Here is a 17,273-nt window from a genome sequence, read left to right on the forward strand (position 1 = left end):
ATTACTACAAAATGTCTTATAAAATTACGATCCTTATGAGTAATGTAAAAATGTTATGTATACATTTGTAAATATTGTTAATATTTGTACAACTATATAGATATTATAAACTAACAATGCAACAATATGATATTTTAATACACATGATTATGTAAGGCGTGTACATATTTCATTTCCCCGAATTTTAGATAACATTAAAGTAACTACCTCCTTGTTTGATAACATCACAGACGCTTTGAATTGTACATTTGTGCCGATGTATATCTGGAATATACTTTTATAAACTTGTGCCTTTGGTGTCTTGTCGTTCATTTACTTCTTCGTTTGTCTGTATGTTTGTGCTAGAAGATTGCACGAAGTGGTTGGAATGTATGGATGACCATCTGATGCGATAGTATAACAAATGAATACCCAGGGGGAAATAGGGGGTATACATGTATATACTAATATACATATATGTGTGTGAATGTGTGTATGTAAGATAGATGATAGATTAGATATGTTGGAAGTACACGGCAATACAGTTACGTAAACTGCACCGTAAAACAAGAAAAGCACAATCTTTACTCCGTAACTGTAAAGCAAATCATCATCATCCTAGATGTAAAGTCAAGCAAGTGACACCACATACAAGTTTAGGTATTGATCTGTTTTTTTTCTCATCAGTTCGTGTTGGGATGGAAGATATTGTGTGTTCTGACATGTTCGTTGGGATTTGCGCTTGTAAAGAAATCTTTGCAGCCCACAAACGGCGCAGCTTCAAACAGACATCTGCTTGGAGATTATCAAGTATGTTATCCGACATCTGCCAACAGGTACACGCACGCCCCCTGTTGGTAGATTCGTACTTTGTATACAATAGGATTAGGTAAACAGGGAATCATTGTATGATGTCACATATTATAAGTGTACAGTAACTTTTAAAATCCCACCAGCAGTTCAACGAAAAGGAAACTTCCCATCTTTTTGCGATTCTTACACAATGAGCGATAAAGTTCATGAGCCTTTTGAAAAAAAAAGATCAGCCACGGGAAAACTATTCACGGGAAAAAAAGCCAATTCAAATCTGGAGGATGATTCAAATAATTGAAACAAGCCAGTTTCCTACATTTTGAAAATTAAGTGAGTTGTTAAGTTATGCGGTTATAAATCTTCACCTTATGTGAATCATCAGGCATAAAGGTTACGATATAACCCCTGGCAGAGTGAACTTTGACCCTTCATTCTCGCGAAGAGGCACCGGGGATTTGCGTGTAAAAACATTCATCACGGGAAACAGGTAAGAACGGAAAACGTGCGGAAATGTACGAATACGGAGTATGGGGCTCTGCAAATATTTTCTTGTTCATAACCTATACCAAGAGCACACTTTGTCGGGATTATCTAAAGGCAAATGATGGCCGTGGCAATATGATTTTGGGGAGGGGGGCTACACTAAACATATTACAGGGGAGGGAGCAGTTGAACAGACTTCCATCAGATTATATACAAAACAAGGAACAAAAACAGGCTTCAAAGTACACTTAACAGTATTTCAATGTCCAAAAACTTCCATCCACTGGACAGCTAAACATTTTTGTTGCAGTTGCCGTTTTTGGAAAAAGCCGGGGTTCGACTCCTGCATTCTAACGCACTAGACGTGTTTGAACGTAAACAAACCCTGATCTTACCCCCTGCAGCTGGGAATCGCTGGTCTAGTAGGGGAAAATCCCCTCCCAAATGATGCAATTCTATACCACAACAAAGGTCAAAGGTCACAATTTATTTCTGGATTTGAAAATTAAACACATGTCTGGTCCCCCTGCCTGAAAACTGGCCAAAATTGACCAAAGATTTCACCAGGAAAAAATTCTCAAAAATAATAACAAGAAAAAAGCCCAGTTTGCATGTCCATTAACCGGTCCCTCCCCTAAAGTATGTGACACATTTGCCTTGCTAGGGATTGTACCGTAATGCAGCAACCTTTGTGCGTTTGTGTTTGTGTATTTGTGTGTGTGTCTATGTGTGTATGTGTGTCTATATATTTGTGTACGTGTGTGTGTGTGTTTCTGTGTGTGGGTCTATGTGTGTGTGTGTGTGTGTGTGTATATATATATATATATATATATATGTGTGTGTGAGTGTGTACGAATGTGTATGAGGTTTTTGTTTGTCACAGAGCACCTTCCAAATTTGATATGGTATAGCTCTGTCAAATAACCATGTTGGTTATTCTATATTGGTTAAAAATGTATCAACAATGATCCTGATTTTTCAATAGTCTATTTTTTCTCAGTAGGGTAGACATGGAAGCAGAAGGTTTAGGACATCCCACCGGCGTTCCCCAAAGTTGCATCACCTCACCTCAAAGTTGCAGCGACAGCAATCCAAGCATTCTGGAAGATCCAACAACTACGAGAGATTTGGCAAAACACACTGATGAGAAACCCTTCATGTGTGGGGAGTGCGGGTACAGGGCAGCCAAAAAGGCTGACTTATACAAACATATGAGAAAGCACAGTGGTGAAAAACCTTTCAAGTGTGACCAGTGCGACTATTCTGCAGCACAGAAATCCACCTTGGACCAACATCTAACAAAACACACAGGTGAGAAACCCTACATATGTGGGGAGTGTGGATATATGACAGCTAAATCGTCTCACCTAACTCAGCATATGAAATGCCATACAGGAGAAAAACCCTACAAGTGTGACCAGTGTGACTATTCTGCTGCACACAAATCTACCTTGGACCGCCATCTAACAAAACACACCGGTGAGAAACCCTACATTTGTGGAAAGTGTGGTTACAAGACAACTCAGATGTGTAACTTGTCCCGACACATGAGAACCCATACAGGTGAAAAACTATACAAGTGTGACCAGTGTGACTATTCTGCAGCAAACAAATCTACTTTGGACCGCCATCTAGCAAAACACACCGGTGAGAAACCCTACATATGTGGGAAGTGTGGGTACAGTACAACTCAAATGTACCATCTGTCCAGACACTTGAAGACCCATACTGGAGATAAGCCCTACAAGTGTAACCAGTGTGACTTTTCTACTGCACGATTCTCCAACCTGTCTCGGCATAGGACAATGCATATGACGGAAATGACACCACAAATATGACTGTGTTATTAATAGATTCTGTATATCTACTTTGCATTTCTGACATGGACTGTTGCAGCATTGGCATCCAAAGCACTGTAAATCTATTTATTTTTGTAGGGACTGAATTTTCGCTGTTTTTGAATTTTGGGTTAAAACAATTCTGTGGTACAGTTGAAATACAAAACACATTTTCACAGTGTCATGAATTTGCTGTAAGAGGTCACTGCGAAAGCCGCAAAAATATAACCACTGCAAATACTTTAAGGTTTACAGTGCCACATAGTCAATAATAAATGGTTGTGTTTAATAGTATTCATTTAAGCAAATGTTTACTTTGTGGCAGAGAAATATTTGTTCGAAGGGAAATTTGCAGACTCGAGAAGTATATTAAACTGTTGCTCGTATTTGCCTAATGACTAAAAAAAAACAGGAGTCATCGATGGCAGACTTTACAACTCCACAGTTGTATATAGGCGCCCTCTAGCAGAAAATACTGATACTGCTGTATGGAAATACAGACTGCCGACAGGCCAAATAAATGCAATACTTTAAACTATTCGGGGAAAAAGTAACTTGAATCAATCTTACCAAAATATGTTATTGTAAGAAATTTTGGTTGTCCATGTAGGATTGCAAAAGTGTTGTTTTTTCCATCAATATACTCTAGAAAACTAATGTTTAAGGAAATGAGTGCCAAATAAAACTGAATGCAATAGTATTTATCTAAGCGAATGATTAAAAGATCATGTGCTGAAAAGTTTTTTTGCGTTTCGGCGCCTTCGCGCCGGAACGCAATGTCCTGGCTTTTACCTTCGATGCATGCATAGCGATGGTTCGATGCATGCTGGCATGCTGTTTGGTTCAACACTGTGTCGCACACCAGAAGACCTTATATGGCAATACGTTCCCAAATCCTTGTATAGCCGTTGCCTTATATGGCAAGGGAGCACGAAAAGGCAGGCAGGCTAGATTTGCATGACACACAGGAGGGCGACCGCATGTAACTGCTACAACTGTTCGGAAATATCATTGCATTGTGGTTTCGGACTTTGATATCCTGAAAAATGACCATATTACATCTATTCCACAAGATTGCAGAAGAAAAAAAATGATTTCGTCAAGAAAACGACCAAAAATCGACATAAATGATACCATATAGTGAGGTTATAGAATTACGTACAGAGAGACGGGTTACGTGTCGCAGCTTAGCCCATCTGGCAACGCGAAGCACTTCGGACCTAGAAGATCCGGGTTCGTGTCCGTGCATGGTTTTTTTTTTCTTTTTAGATATTGAATATCAAAAATATACATTGATATTATATTAATCTATCAATATCATATTTATGAATATCATTTTTTCATTTTTTTCAATAATAAATAAAGAAATATTTTATATTTGTTATTTTTAAATATTCATTTAATATATACAAGGCCTTTGTCTTATGAACAGGACTTCATAGATTCCAAACCCGGCATTCGAATTTTTCTGTTCATTGTAATGGAAAATACCGTGCAGCGGCTCCTATGCGCGGTAAGATGATTCTTGCAAAACACTCGCCACTAAACTTCTATCCCCGATGTAAACAGAGGCTCTTGATGTTGTTTGCAAAACAGCGATCCTTTGTTACAGTAGCAAATGCTCCATTGTTCAGTATCGACTTCATTCAGACAACACGGACGTGGAAAGTGGCGCCGCTCGGCACAAAACTATGGGAATTTTCATGAATTTCAGCAAAATTACCCAGGAAAATAAGGAAGAAATGTTGTAAATGCGGAAACCAGAATAATACGGATGAGGTAGCTGTTGATTTGTTTGACATTTGGTAGTCATTTTAGATAGAACCTTAGCTGTTATGAACTTCTATTTCACTTAATTACCATAGTGCTGATGATTCAATGGTGCTTTTTCAAATTTTATGTTTTATTGCGTGCCATGTACATAATTACATTGATAGCTTTTATAATGAGCCTATTGTACATTTTACAAATAAGTACAAGTTGTAGGCCAAGACCAGCTTTTTCAAAAGCACTTAAGTTAAGTGACGTAACTTCAAAATTGCTTTCCCCAATCTGCCTTTCTCTATTAAAACAGTACTCATTTCCCAAAATGACAATTTTTCTTATAGACTGAACAGCCCTTGAGTGACTTTCTCTGGCAGATTTTACTTCAAGTAAAGGGAAAAGACAATTCACACTCATAAACGTAGCCGAAACGCCAGCTTTTTTGAAAAGCTCTTTTTAGAATTGAGAAGTGAGTGTACATAAAGTAATGAATTGGAAAGATAGATGTTAGTGCAACAATTTTGTCACTGTACGCACTTTGTGATTCCATGTGAACTTCAAGCAAGTTTATAGTTTTCTTTGAGTGTGTATGGACCGACATTTTCTGCTTATGCAATTAAATCTTGTCACTGCTTTAAACTCAGTGTTTCTTAATTTATTCTAGAACAGTAGTTGTTTTATATTAAAGATGATGGGTGGTGGGTGAGAGTGCATTTGAAGTCAAATATCCCAGCTAATTGTTAGATTATTCTATATACCTCTTCTATGATGGTAAATTGTCGACATAGATTACGGTAATTGTTTTATACAAAGTTTGAAAACAAATGAAGGGAAAAAAAACGTACTAACGTGTTGACAGAAAGAAAAGATATTACAGGGGTAATCAGGATGAATTCACCTTTGACCTAAAGATGCGTTCACCTGTGAACCCCAAATCCCGTCCGACGAGGCTAATCTATACGAGTCCGGAGCTGTGTGAAGACAAAAATCAGCACAGAACACAGGTAAGGGTGACACACCGGGAAGTAAGTGACTCGGTATTGAGTTCAAGAGTTTGGGGTTATTCTTGTGGTAAATGGATCCCAGTAAAATGATAGTTTAGAAGCATTTGTTTAAATGTAAAATTTGAAGACAAAAAGGGGGAGGTGGCCTGTGTCCAACCGACAGCTGTTTATCAACTAGATGAACATCATGCAGCAGACAATGTAACCTTGGGACAAGCTGCAATTAAAACAACGAAATGGAATCGGATTAGCCATATCTACTCATTGTTAAATAATTCTAGTTTATGTGTAGACTTTAATATACTATTGTATTGGAATGAGCCAAATGTATTCAATTGATCGGAGTGGGCGGGGGTTGGGAGAAATAAGTCTTAGGTATAATATGATATTTTACCAAAACTCCTTGTTTTAAGTTGCAGTAATAGATCGTACTTGCTGTTATCCACTATGTGCGTTTTCCAGTATATTTCTACCAATCTTCAAGGGCTAGAAATACTGTCTTATCAGAAAAAAAAATAGTATAGCCTTTGTTGTCTGGAGGCTTTTCGTTGGCTTCACAGTACACGTAATTATTACTGGAATCCCCCGGCGGGCATGTTCGCGGGGGAATGAACAATTACTGGATTACAGCAGTGTCTGCGCGTTTAACAGACGAACACTGTTTTAGGGAACAGAGCGCAAATGATTTATCTTCATCGGTAGCAAGGCAGTATCAAAAGGGTCAACCAGTACCAGAAGCCACCGGAGGTTGGTCGACAGTTTTGATACTGCCTTGCCACCGATAAATATGCTTGGAGATTAGCAAATGATGTCAAATGAAAAGCCTGTATTGGTTACTTGTTTAATATTTGAAGTTAGCGAAATAATCTCAGACTCAAGCTGTGAAGAAAAAGTGTAAGGTTTGTAATCAGATTTCTCTGACATTCTACGTTATTTTATGTTGAGCACCTTGATTTGTTTATGTTAGGTGCACCAGTGCAACTATTCCCCCCAAATCACAGGGTTAAGCCCTACCTTATGTTTGCTACTGGGCCGCCTGATTTATGCATCAATTTGTTTTGTTCCACATAAGTCAACTGGAGAGAGGTTTATGCATAATTTATCATCTTTGTTGACTTTCCACATTCATAACAATCTGTATTGATTTATAGATCTTGTGAAAGTTCTAAACATGATTTATTATTTGTGTTGAATGCCTGATTTCATAAGAAAGAGTGGTAATTTAACATTCAAGCAGATTTAAGGGTCAGGCCCATTCTTATTGTTTTACATCTTTTTTTTCAACATTAAGTACTTTTGCTAGTATTTTACATTTTCAACGTTTCGCCTACTTTACGGTAGAAGATTCACTATGATGGCCAAACACACCCATGTAACGTAAGGTTACCAGCTAGTTAACGCACAACCTTCAATGAGAAAGTAAAAGACCCACTTCTTGAAGACTTGACCGCCATTTTGGTGTAGAAAGTTCCGAGAAGTAGTGAATAAAGAGTAATGATTACTTGTGGTTATGGCAACATTGAGCATTCTCATTGGTCAACGTCATTTGCCTATATGAAATTTTTCATCATTTATACTTTTCTCATCAGACTTAACATGGCAACAGCAAGGAAGGGGTCTCCCACCAAGGTTTCTAAGAACTGCTACGACGGCAAAATGAAAAAGGCTGACGTCCCGAAGGCAGAAAGTAAGGTCAACTCAGACAACCATCTTCAACTTGCAAAACGCAACAAACGCGAAAAACCCTACATGTGTGGGGAGTGTGGGTACAGGACGACTCACAACTTTTACCTTTCCCGACACATGAGAACCCATACAGGAGAAAAACCGTACAAGTGTGACCAGTGCGACTATGCTGCAGTAAACAAATCGACTTTACAGAGCCATTTAGCGACACACACTGGCGAGAAACCCTACATGTGCGGAGAGTGTGGGTACAGGGCAGCCAACAAGTCCACTTTATCCCGACACATGAGAACCCATACAGGAGAGAAACCCTACAAGTGTGACCAATGTGACTATTCTGCAGCAGTAAAGTCAACTTTGCGGGAGCATAAAATAAAACACACCGGTGTAAAACCACACATGTGTGTGGAGTGTGGGTACAGGACAGTTTCAAAATTTGGCCTATCTCAACATATGAGAACCCACACAGGAGAGAAGCCCTACAAGTGTGACCAATGTGACTATTCTGCAACACATAAGTCCGGTTTGCGCTACCATGTCGCAAATAAGCATACCGGTATAAAGCCTTTTATATGTGGAGAGTGTGGGCACCGAACAGCTAAAGAATGGAACTTAATGATGCATATGAGAATCCATACTGGAGAAAAACCCTACAAGTGTGACCAGTGTGACTATTCTGCAGCAAAGAAATACGGATTGGACCATCATCTAGCAGCAATGCACAGCGGCGAGAAACCTTACATGTGTGGGTTATGCGGGCACAGGTCAATAGCAAAGGCTGACTTAAACAAACATATGAGAATTCACACAGGAGTAAAACCCTACAAATGTGATCATTGTGACTATTCTGCAACAGAAAAGTCTCGTTTGAAGCATCATGAATATGCACAACATACCGGTGAGAAACCCTACATGTGTGGGGAGTGTGGGTATAGGGCAACTCAAAGGTCCCACTTATCCTATCATATGAGAACCCACACGGGAGAAAAACCTTACAAATGCGACAAGTGCGACTATTCTGCTGCAGGAAAGTCCAATTTGAACAAACATATGGCAAACCACACCGGGATGGAAAAACCCTACGTGTGTGGGGAGTGTGGGTACAGAACAGCTCGACGGACCCTTTTCTCCCAGCATATGAGAACACATACGGGAGAAAAACCTTACAAGTGTGACCAGTGCGACTTTTCTACGGCTTACAAAAATTATCTAAAGAAACATGTGATAACTCACACGAAAGAATCCGCCATGGAAGTGTGACCATGTTGAATGCAATTAGTAGTTCCTGTCTTGTGTACAACTACAGCACTGCAAGACTTGTGAAGGAAGGACGATGTTATCCAGCGGGTCGAAATGGACACTCCTGTATTAGTGATCCGAATGTTTCAGCGAGGGGGGTTATAGTCATAGAGAATGATGTACATAAAAAACCTAGAATAGTCTTTTATCTGTGTTTTTTTTCTAAATTGAGATGCAAGGCAGAGATACGATTTAACAGTGTGCATCGGAAATTTTCAACGTGCTTTCTTCTTTTTGTATCTTGTACTGTGAATGCAGAAATGTTCGCAATGATTTTATGTTCGCGTTTTTCGTGGCAACCGTTTCACTGCGAACTTAAGTTAAAACCACCGCGAATATTTTTGTCCAATACCGTAGCAAGGGTTTACTGGATTTACATGTGATCATATCCATTAATTTTCGTCTATCTACATACTAGAACCCATACTGGAGAAAACCCCTACCATAGGGCAGCAAGACACAGCAAGGAAAAATCCTAAATCTGTTATTAGTGGAGTGTATGTTCTGTCAAAGATAGAATTGTATGATAACTTGATATTTCCTGTTGGTTTTTCAGTTCACTTTGCAGATGTATTTACTTTTAGGTTTAAATGATTTACAAGTTTTACACTGTGCTGTCTTCAATTTCAAGCCAATGAATACTTTGTCACACTATGGAACTTGCAGATAAATGCCGATATGACACATGAAAATATAGTTATGTAGATTCATAAAATTCAAGTACCTTTAGTTTTTAGTAACAGTAATATCATTAAGAATCAGTTGCAATTAACTCACATCTGGGAAACTAATATTTTAGTGAGTGGTTAAAAACCTAAATTTGATAGTGTTAATTTGCGATAATGTTGAAAAATTATGACAACAGTTTTGATATTTTAGATTGATTTACACAAGGTGAACAGATATACGTTATATATGTATTATGCATTCAACTATGTATAGATTTCCTATTTGTTTTGTTGTTTCCTTTCAAGATATTTTCTGCTTACTCAATAAACTTGTTTGATACCTTGTACCTAATGTTTTCTCTTGTCTGGTAGTCGTTATTTAATGGAATATGTTAGAGGTGGCGAGTTGACTACAAAACGCAGCAAGCTGGGGAGTGGTCGTTTAGAAGTCCTGCCTTCCGACCTACATAAAATACGTACCTTGACCTCCAGGTCGTGTGTGTGATTAAGCCTCACAGTCAGACATAGATTCAGACTAAATAGTATTCATTATAGTATATCATTATATATCACCAGCTAAGTATTCATTTCTTGTAATGTCGCCCCTTTCCCATTAGAAGCAGACATGATCGTTTTAAACAGATCTGGTCGTTCTCAACACTGGTCGTTTTAAAGTACAAAACGTAGAAAAGCCTAATGTCCTATCCGAAGTCAAATGTTCAACATGGATAATCAGGCGCACAATTTCAACTTTGACCTACACTATTCACCTGTGACCTCACGATACGACGGAAAGACAAAACAGCCCGAGTCCCGGTTACGTGGATAAAAAAAGCCATCACAGGAGGCAGGTAAGACTTAGCGGTGAGCAGTCAAGTGTTTCAGTGTCGAACGTGAGATATTGAGGTCATTTCTATAGAAGGAAACCACAGAACGATGATAGTTTATGGGCCTTTTCTGGATTTGAATATGTAGACTTGAAGGGGGAGGGGGGCGAAAACAAACATGCATCAGACCAAGCAGGTTTTATATAGATAAAACCTCCTTGATCAGACAAAGTGGCCTTTTTAAGGGACTAGATTAATATTGAAAGATCAGATTGATTGATACTCATGTATATTTTCATAGCGATTACAAAATGTTTCGTCCATTTGGGGGTAGAATTAGTTTCAAGTACTAGTAATGTAAGGACAGGTTCTGAGCGAGCTTAGAGGGGTGAGTTCAACATGACCTTCCGGTGACCCCACAAAAGGACATCACACTATACCGCTATAGGGCTGATCAGAGATCAAAATGTAATTTGTTTGCTACGAATTTTCCATTTCATAACAAATTACTTTTATAACCATTTCTGCATTTTGTCATTAGGGTGGACATGGCAACGGCAGGACATGAATCTCCTACCGCAGTTGGTCAGAACTCAAATGATGGGTCTCCCACCGGGGTTTCTCAGGCCTATCCGAAATCAAGCAATGCAGAAGACCAGACTACAGCAGAAAAAGTCAACTTGACTAACGCTGATGAGAAACCCTACACGTGTGGGAAGTGTTGGTATGTGACAACTAAGAGGTCAGAATTATCTGAACATATGAAAATGCACGCAGGAGAGAAACCCTTCAGGTGTGACCAGTGTGACCAACAATTTGCGCGGAAATCTACGTTAGACCAACATAAATCAAAACACACCGGCGAGGGACCCTACGCATGTGGGGAGTGTGGGTACAGGACAACTGACATATCCCACTTATTCTTACATTCCTCAATCCATGCCAAAGAAAAATATTATGACTATAAAGCACCAACATCAGCTTTAGACAGCCATCAACCTAAACACCATGGCGAGAAACCCTACAGGTGCGACCAGTGTGACTATTCCGCATCCAGGAAGTCCAGTTTGGACAACCATCTAGCAAAACACAGTGGTGAGAAACCCCATATGTGCGGGGAGTGTGGGTACAGGACAACAGAAATACGTCATCTATCCCGACATATGAGAACTCATACAGGTGAAAAACCCTTCAAGTGTGACTATTGTGACTATTCTGCAGCACGAAAGTCCAGTTTGGACAACCATCAAGCAAAACACTCTGGTGAGAAACCCTACATGTGTGGGGTGTGCGGGTACAGGACAACTCAAAAGTCTGACTTATGCAATCATATGAATTTTCATACTGGAGAAAAGTCCTTTAAGTGTGACCAGTGTGACTATTCTGCAGAACTGAAATCCGATTTGGACAACCATCGAACAGAACACACTGTTGAGAAACCCTACATGTGTGGGGAGTGTGGATACAGGACAACTGAAATGTTTCATCTATCGCGTCATATGATAACACATACATCTGAAGCCCCCTAGAAGTGTGCCAGGTGCGACTTCTGCTGTGATTAAAACCGACGGCTGGATTTCAGGCTTTACAAGAGTGTCTCCTTTAAAGTGTTGAATTGCTTCCAGTATTGCATGTGCAACTTGTTAATATGGCACAAAACCGGTTGCTAGGTCAGCAATAGAATAGTAGTGGGGAGAACGGAAAAAAACAAAATAAAGTTTCATACGTCACCATTAACAGGCTTTTGTGTGATGTGATTTTGTATCTGCGTATTTACGTGGGGAAGAAGACTGTTGGCAGTGCGTCATTTGTGTGTGCAGGTATGAACTATGTAGAACCGCGAAGGAGAGGGATGTTCTAGTCATTCCCAATACACCCTTTCCAGTTCTCAATAACGACTAATTTTCCGTTGTTGCAAAAAAGAATAAGACAGGGAAAAAAACACGGCAAAGTGCAAAATATAGAGATTTGAAAAAAGTTTCCTTACTAAGATGTATTCCTGAATTGGACATGTCATTATGATTATAACCAGTGTTTTTTTTTTTACCGTGTATCTCATTCTATCGTTCTACTTTTAGCTTAGCCTTTGGAAGAGCAATAATAGGTTTGTAATGATTAGTGTACACCCTCCTCTAGCAGGCTCGAATCGCTGGGAAACAAAGTCCGCTAGCATTTTAGGTATTGGTGACGTTACTGACATTTTCTCATAGATAATTAATGAGCTAGCCTTATTTGGCACAAACAGCCGTCATTTTGTTCTGAACCCAAAATAGCGATGTAAGACGTAACCTGATTGGATGATTGCTTCCCAGCGAGCAAGACGAGCTTGTGGCAATCTTCTGATTGGCTTAACGCTGTTGGTGGTGATCATGACGTCGACAATACCTAAAACCTTGGGCCGGAATAGCAGGGTCGATACTAGAGGCTTTGTTGCTGAGCGATTCGACCCTGCATGCTAGGGGAGTGTTCAGTGCAAAACGACAACATTCGAAGTTTGCATTCTCGCTAGTTTCGTTTTATTTAAAAAAAATTCCCGTCCCCACCATTTTATTTTCAAATGTATTACCGTTAGCCAAAATGTTGCCTCGTGTAACCCGATACTTGGCCGAGCGCACGTAGCAACGGAAAAGAATACCATAGCAACAGACCACCGTCAAAATATTTAAAGCTGCAAATATATGTTATAGATTGTTTTCCATTGTTACTTATCTCATATTCAGTTAGAGTGTTACAATGGTTTCAAAAATGTGACATCAAACACCCACTCGGTAATGAGGAACTGAATCTATTTATTATTACAAAAGAATGATGACATCTCTGTGTACACATGTATTTGTTCCATGTGATTAAAAATATTTTCAAAAATTCCAGACAAATAGCAGACATAACAATCCAAAACTTTGTACAACTTTGGTAAATTCAAATACATATAAAGAACAAAGAAATAACCAACACTTTGTTTTTAATTGGGGTACAAGTCGCCTCAAGACTATCTACAACATCTGCCGATTAGAGAATAAAACACAATATCATCGTAATTAAAAAACCATGCCCATCGTCTTTAAAGGTACAGATGCGAAAAAAGAATAATAATAAAAATATTACAACTCTTTCGGCTCAGACCACTAGTTCCCTTGCTATCATTGGATACACTGCTATTTGTGATGGGCAGTCAGGATCGGTCTTTTGGCTACAGATAGGTTAGACTAGTCACACTTATTTTTATGCTGCTCATGAGTTTTCAGATGTTGAGATAAGTTAGACCTCTTAATTGTCCTATACCCACACTCCCCACACGAGTGAGGTTTCTCACCAGAGTGTTTCGCTAAATGGTAGTCTAAAGTTGATTTATGAATTGCGGAATAGTCACAATGATTACACTTGTAGGGCATGTCACCTGTATGGATTTTTAAATGATTGGTCAAATCAGACTTTCGAATTGCCCGGTACCCACAATCCTCACACGAGTACGGTTTCTCACCGGTGTGTGTCGCTAAATGGTAGTCTAAAGTTGATTTCTGAATTGCGGAATAGTCACACTGGCTACACGTGTAGGGTCTTTCACCTCTATCACTCACTCACACACTCACTATCGGGTTTATCGTCTATGGATTTTCAAATGTTTGGATAAGTCAGACTTTCGGCCTGTCCTGTATCCGCATTCCCCACACATAAAAGGTTTCTCACCCGTGTGTATTACATAATGCTCCTTCAAATTGGCTTTCGTCACTGCGGTATAGTTGCACTGGTCACATTTGTAAGGTCTTTCTCCTGTGTGGGTTTTCTTGTGTCGGAAAAGGTTTTGCTTTGAAGTAGTCCTAAGCCCACACTGGTCACACATGAAGGGCTTCTCACCAGTGTGAGTTAATCGATGTCTGTTTAGGCCGGATTCATATGCTGTAGAATAGTCACACTGGTCACACTTGTAAGGCATATCTCCCGTATGAGTTCGCACATGAATAGATAGTTTATCCCTTTGAGCTGTCCTGTACTCGCACTCTCCACATTTGTAGACTTTTCCAACACCATGCTCTGTTAGATGGTTTTTCAAGTCCCATTTTCGTGCTGCGGAGTAGTCACACTGATCACACTTGAAGGGTTTTTCACCTGTGTGGGTTCTCATATGTACGGATAAGATCGCGTTCGTAATTGCCCTGTACCCACATTTCTCACAAACATAGGGTTTGTCGCCATTGTGAATTGCTATGTGTCGGTCCAAAGTGATTTTTAGTGCAGCAGAATAGTCGCACTGGTTGCACTTGTAAGGTCTCTCTCCAGTATGGGTTCTCATATGTAAGGATAACCTCGACTTCGCACCAGTTCGGAACCCGCATTCCTCGCAGATGTATGCTTTCTCAACAAGGTGTTTTGCTAGGTGGCTGTTCAAGTTGGATTTATGTGCAGCAGAATAGTCACAGTACTTACACTTGTATGGTTTTTCTCGTGTATGGATCCTCAAGTGTTTCGTTAGGTAGGTCTTTAGGGCTGTTCTGTATCCACACTCTCCACATATGTGAGGTTTCTCACCGGTGTGTAGTATTTGATGTGACTTTAAATTGGACTTCTTTGCAGTAGAATAGTCACACTGGTCACACTTGAAAGGTTTTTCTCCTTTATGGATTCTTACATGTCTGGATAAAGAAGACTTTATCGCAGTACTAAACCCACACTCCCCGCACATGAAGGGTTTTTCACCAGTGTGTTTTGCGGCTACATGATTGTCCAAAAGGCCTTTCTGTGCTGCAGAATAGTCGCACAGGTCACACGTGTATGGCTTTTCTTTTGTATGGATTCTCATGTGTCGGGATAAGTGCGTTTGTTGAGTCGCCCTGTACCCACACTCCCCACACATGTAGGGTTTCTCACCTGTGTGCATAGTCATGTGTTTATCGAAATTTCCTTTGTTACCTGAAGAGTAGCCACAAAGGTTACACGTCAATTGTTTGTTTCCTTTGTGGGATTTCATGTGTTTAGAAAGGTCGTAGCTGTTACCAGTGGTGTATCCACAACAGTTACAGATGCAAAGTTTACTCTTGGTTTGTGAGTCCTCGTCCATATTGACCATAGACTCATCTAAATTTGAAGCTAGGTCATCTGTCTGGTCTCTGGCACTGCCTGCCTCACTCTCAGAAACTCCAGTGTTGTACCTTTCAGTGCAGTACTGGAAACCTCCGACAGGAGACCCTTCTGCGCAGTTCTGCAAAACTTCAGTGGGAGACACGTCTGGGGAGTTTGGGGAAACTTCAGTTGGAGACCCCTCACAGTAGTTGTTGAAATCTGCCATTGCTACGTCAAAAAAAGAATGAGAATGACATATTGCAATCAGTGACTTTGTAGTAGATAATAAGAGTCCACTAAAGAATAGTTAGGGTAACAGTTTCCTCAACTATATGATAACAAGATGGATATGTATAAATGCATAATATAGACACAACATACCAGACTCACCCCCTTCATGAAAGTGTACTCACATGCTCCCATTTTTCTCATGGCCAATGTCCATTAATTTTTGATCACCAACCCAACCCAACGTCTGCCAGTAATATGTACTCTGTATATCTAAATTGTACATAAATGGGGGTGCTGCACTACTAGTAAAGATCTCTCAAACCAACTGTTTTTGTAAGGTGACAGATTTATGTAACCCGGCGGATTAATAATGTTAATGGAGGTTACATGTAGAACTCTCTCCATCTATATTCCGCTGTGATAAAAATCAGTTCAAACGTGGTACACACAGCAGACACACCCGGAGCAGTGAACGGTTTTAAGAAACATGAGAAATTAAGGTATATAATATAGCACATGATATTAAGTAAAATCTTATTGCACAACTTGAAACAACGACACTGCCTACACCTCCCCCCCCCCCCCCCCCTTACATGGCTACTTCGGTTACGGCTTCATGTACTTTGTTCCACATAATATGCAAATGTATGCAAGCTATACTATATACTATAGGAGGACACAGGACTCCAATATCAGCTACGCTGCCTTGAGAGTCGGTGTAATGTACTGTTGCATTTGAAAATAAATTAATAAATGTGGGTGTGTTATCATGTCACATGCATACGTGGTGACATTTGCATATATGGGACATAGTACGTACACGGCCGCTGTTACCTTTCCTATACCTTCATACCATCTTCAGTCGAGGAAGGCAGCGCCTGTTTACATGTTTCTTGCTCTCAAGGGTCGGACTTGCAGGTGTTTCCACACATGTGCTTTACAGACCTTTCAGTCGCCTTACATGGATTTATAAAACATTCTATACTCTCCAAATCGGCCACTTTGCCTGCTGCACGACGATTACATGTACGCCCCCCTCCCCCTTCATTTCCGCCATATTCACATACAGAAAAAAGGTCCATAAACTATCATCTGACTTGATTTTTCTTCCATATAATGACCACAAACTCTAACGCTCGATATCAGAATACTTGGCTACTCGCTGCTATTTCTTACCTGCTTCCTACGATGTTTGCTTTCTCCTCACGTGAACGTACGCGTCTGGTTTGTTCTTCCGTCGTTTGGTAGGTCAAAGGTGAATACAGCATAGGTCAGAGGTGAACTTGCACTCCTGATTATCCAATGCACTTCGGATAGCACGTTAGGCATTTCATAGGTTTTGTCAAAGTTTTGCTATTCAAGTCGACCACGCCACCTTAAGAACGTCATATACGCTTCACTTGTTTCTGATCTGATAAGAAAGAGGCGACAGTTCTACACGTAGCCCTTCTTCCCTATTGGCAGTGGAATTTTTTTTCAGACAAGGACGACGTGGCACTGCACTCAAGTTTTTATGACTTATATTAACAGTGCCACGCACAGATAACAACATACCCATTTTTTATACACCTGGGCGAAGTGAGGAAAGTCGTGTAAAGTGCCTTTCCCAAGGGCACAACATCG

At 39.9% G+C, this 17,273-nt stretch overlaps 2 protein-coding genes and 1 pseudogene across 3 annotated transcripts; 2 read left to right on the forward strand and 1 right to left on the reverse strand.

The window, feature by feature from the left end:
- Nucleotides 1–1,207: 1,207 nt before the first annotated feature.
- LOC136445741 (zinc finger protein 845-like) lies at nt 1,208–8,845 on the forward strand. Its single transcript, XM_066443876.1, has 4 exons — nt 1,208–1,279; nt 2,276–3,110; nt 6,849–6,883; nt 7,471–8,845. The coding sequence occupies exons 2-4, from the start codon at nt 2,286–2,288 to the stop codon at nt 8,825–8,827; spliced, it is 2,217 nt and encodes a 738-aa protein (XP_066299973.1). The 5' UTR covers nt 1,208–1,279; nt 2,276–2,285; the 3' UTR covers nt 8,828–8,845.
- Nucleotides 8,846–10,279: 1,434 nt separating this feature from the next.
- LOC136446394 (zinc finger protein 135-like) lies at nt 10,280–12,098 on the forward strand. Of its 2 annotated transcripts, none has more exons than XM_066444745.1 (2): nt 10,280–10,385; nt 10,903–12,098. In XM_066444745.1, exon 2 carries the CDS (start codon nt 10,910–10,912, stop codon nt 11,888–11,890), a length of 981 nt encoding a protein of 326 aa, XP_066300842.1. In that variant the 5' UTR covers nt 10,280–10,385; nt 10,903–10,909; the 3' UTR covers nt 11,891–12,098. The 2 variants fall into 2 exon arrangements, with proteins under 2 accessions (XP_066300842.1, XP_066300843.1); XM_066444746.1 differs by having other exon boundaries at nt 10,292–10,398.
- Nucleotides 12,099–13,133: 1,035 nt separating this feature from the next.
- Nucleotides 13,134–16,965, reverse strand: LOC136446087 (zinc finger protein 845-like; annotated as a pseudogene).
- Between the last annotated feature and the right edge of the window lie 308 nt (nt 16,966–17,273).

Source organism: Branchiostoma lanceolatum, chromosome 12 (assembly GCF_035083965.1).
Source record: "Branchiostoma lanceolatum isolate klBraLanc5 chromosome 12, klBraLanc5.hap2, whole genome shotgun sequence".
NCBI lineage: Eukaryota > Metazoa > Chordata > Leptocardii > Amphioxiformes > Branchiostomatidae > Branchiostoma > Branchiostoma lanceolatum.

What these genes read in the sequence shown, in the direction of transcription:
- LOC136445741 (XM_066443876.1), top strand. Translation starts at nt 2,286, where the DNA reads ATGGAAGCAGAAGGTTTAGGACATCCCACCGGCGTTCCCCAAAGTTGC. An exon ending in CGGAAATGACACCACAAATA is followed by an intron (nt 3,111 to 6,848) that starts TGACTGTGTTAT and finishes TGTTTATGTTAG; the next exon opens with GTGCACCAGTGCAACTATTC. An exon ending in TATTCCCCCCAAATCACAGG is followed by an intron (nt 6,884 to 7,470) that starts GTTAAGCCCTAC and finishes TTTTCTCATCAG; the next exon opens with ACTTAACATGGCAACAGCAA.
- LOC136446394 (XM_066444745.1), top strand. Translation starts at nt 10,910, where the DNA reads ATGGCAACGGCAGGACATGAATCTCCTACCGCAGTTGGTCAGAACTCA.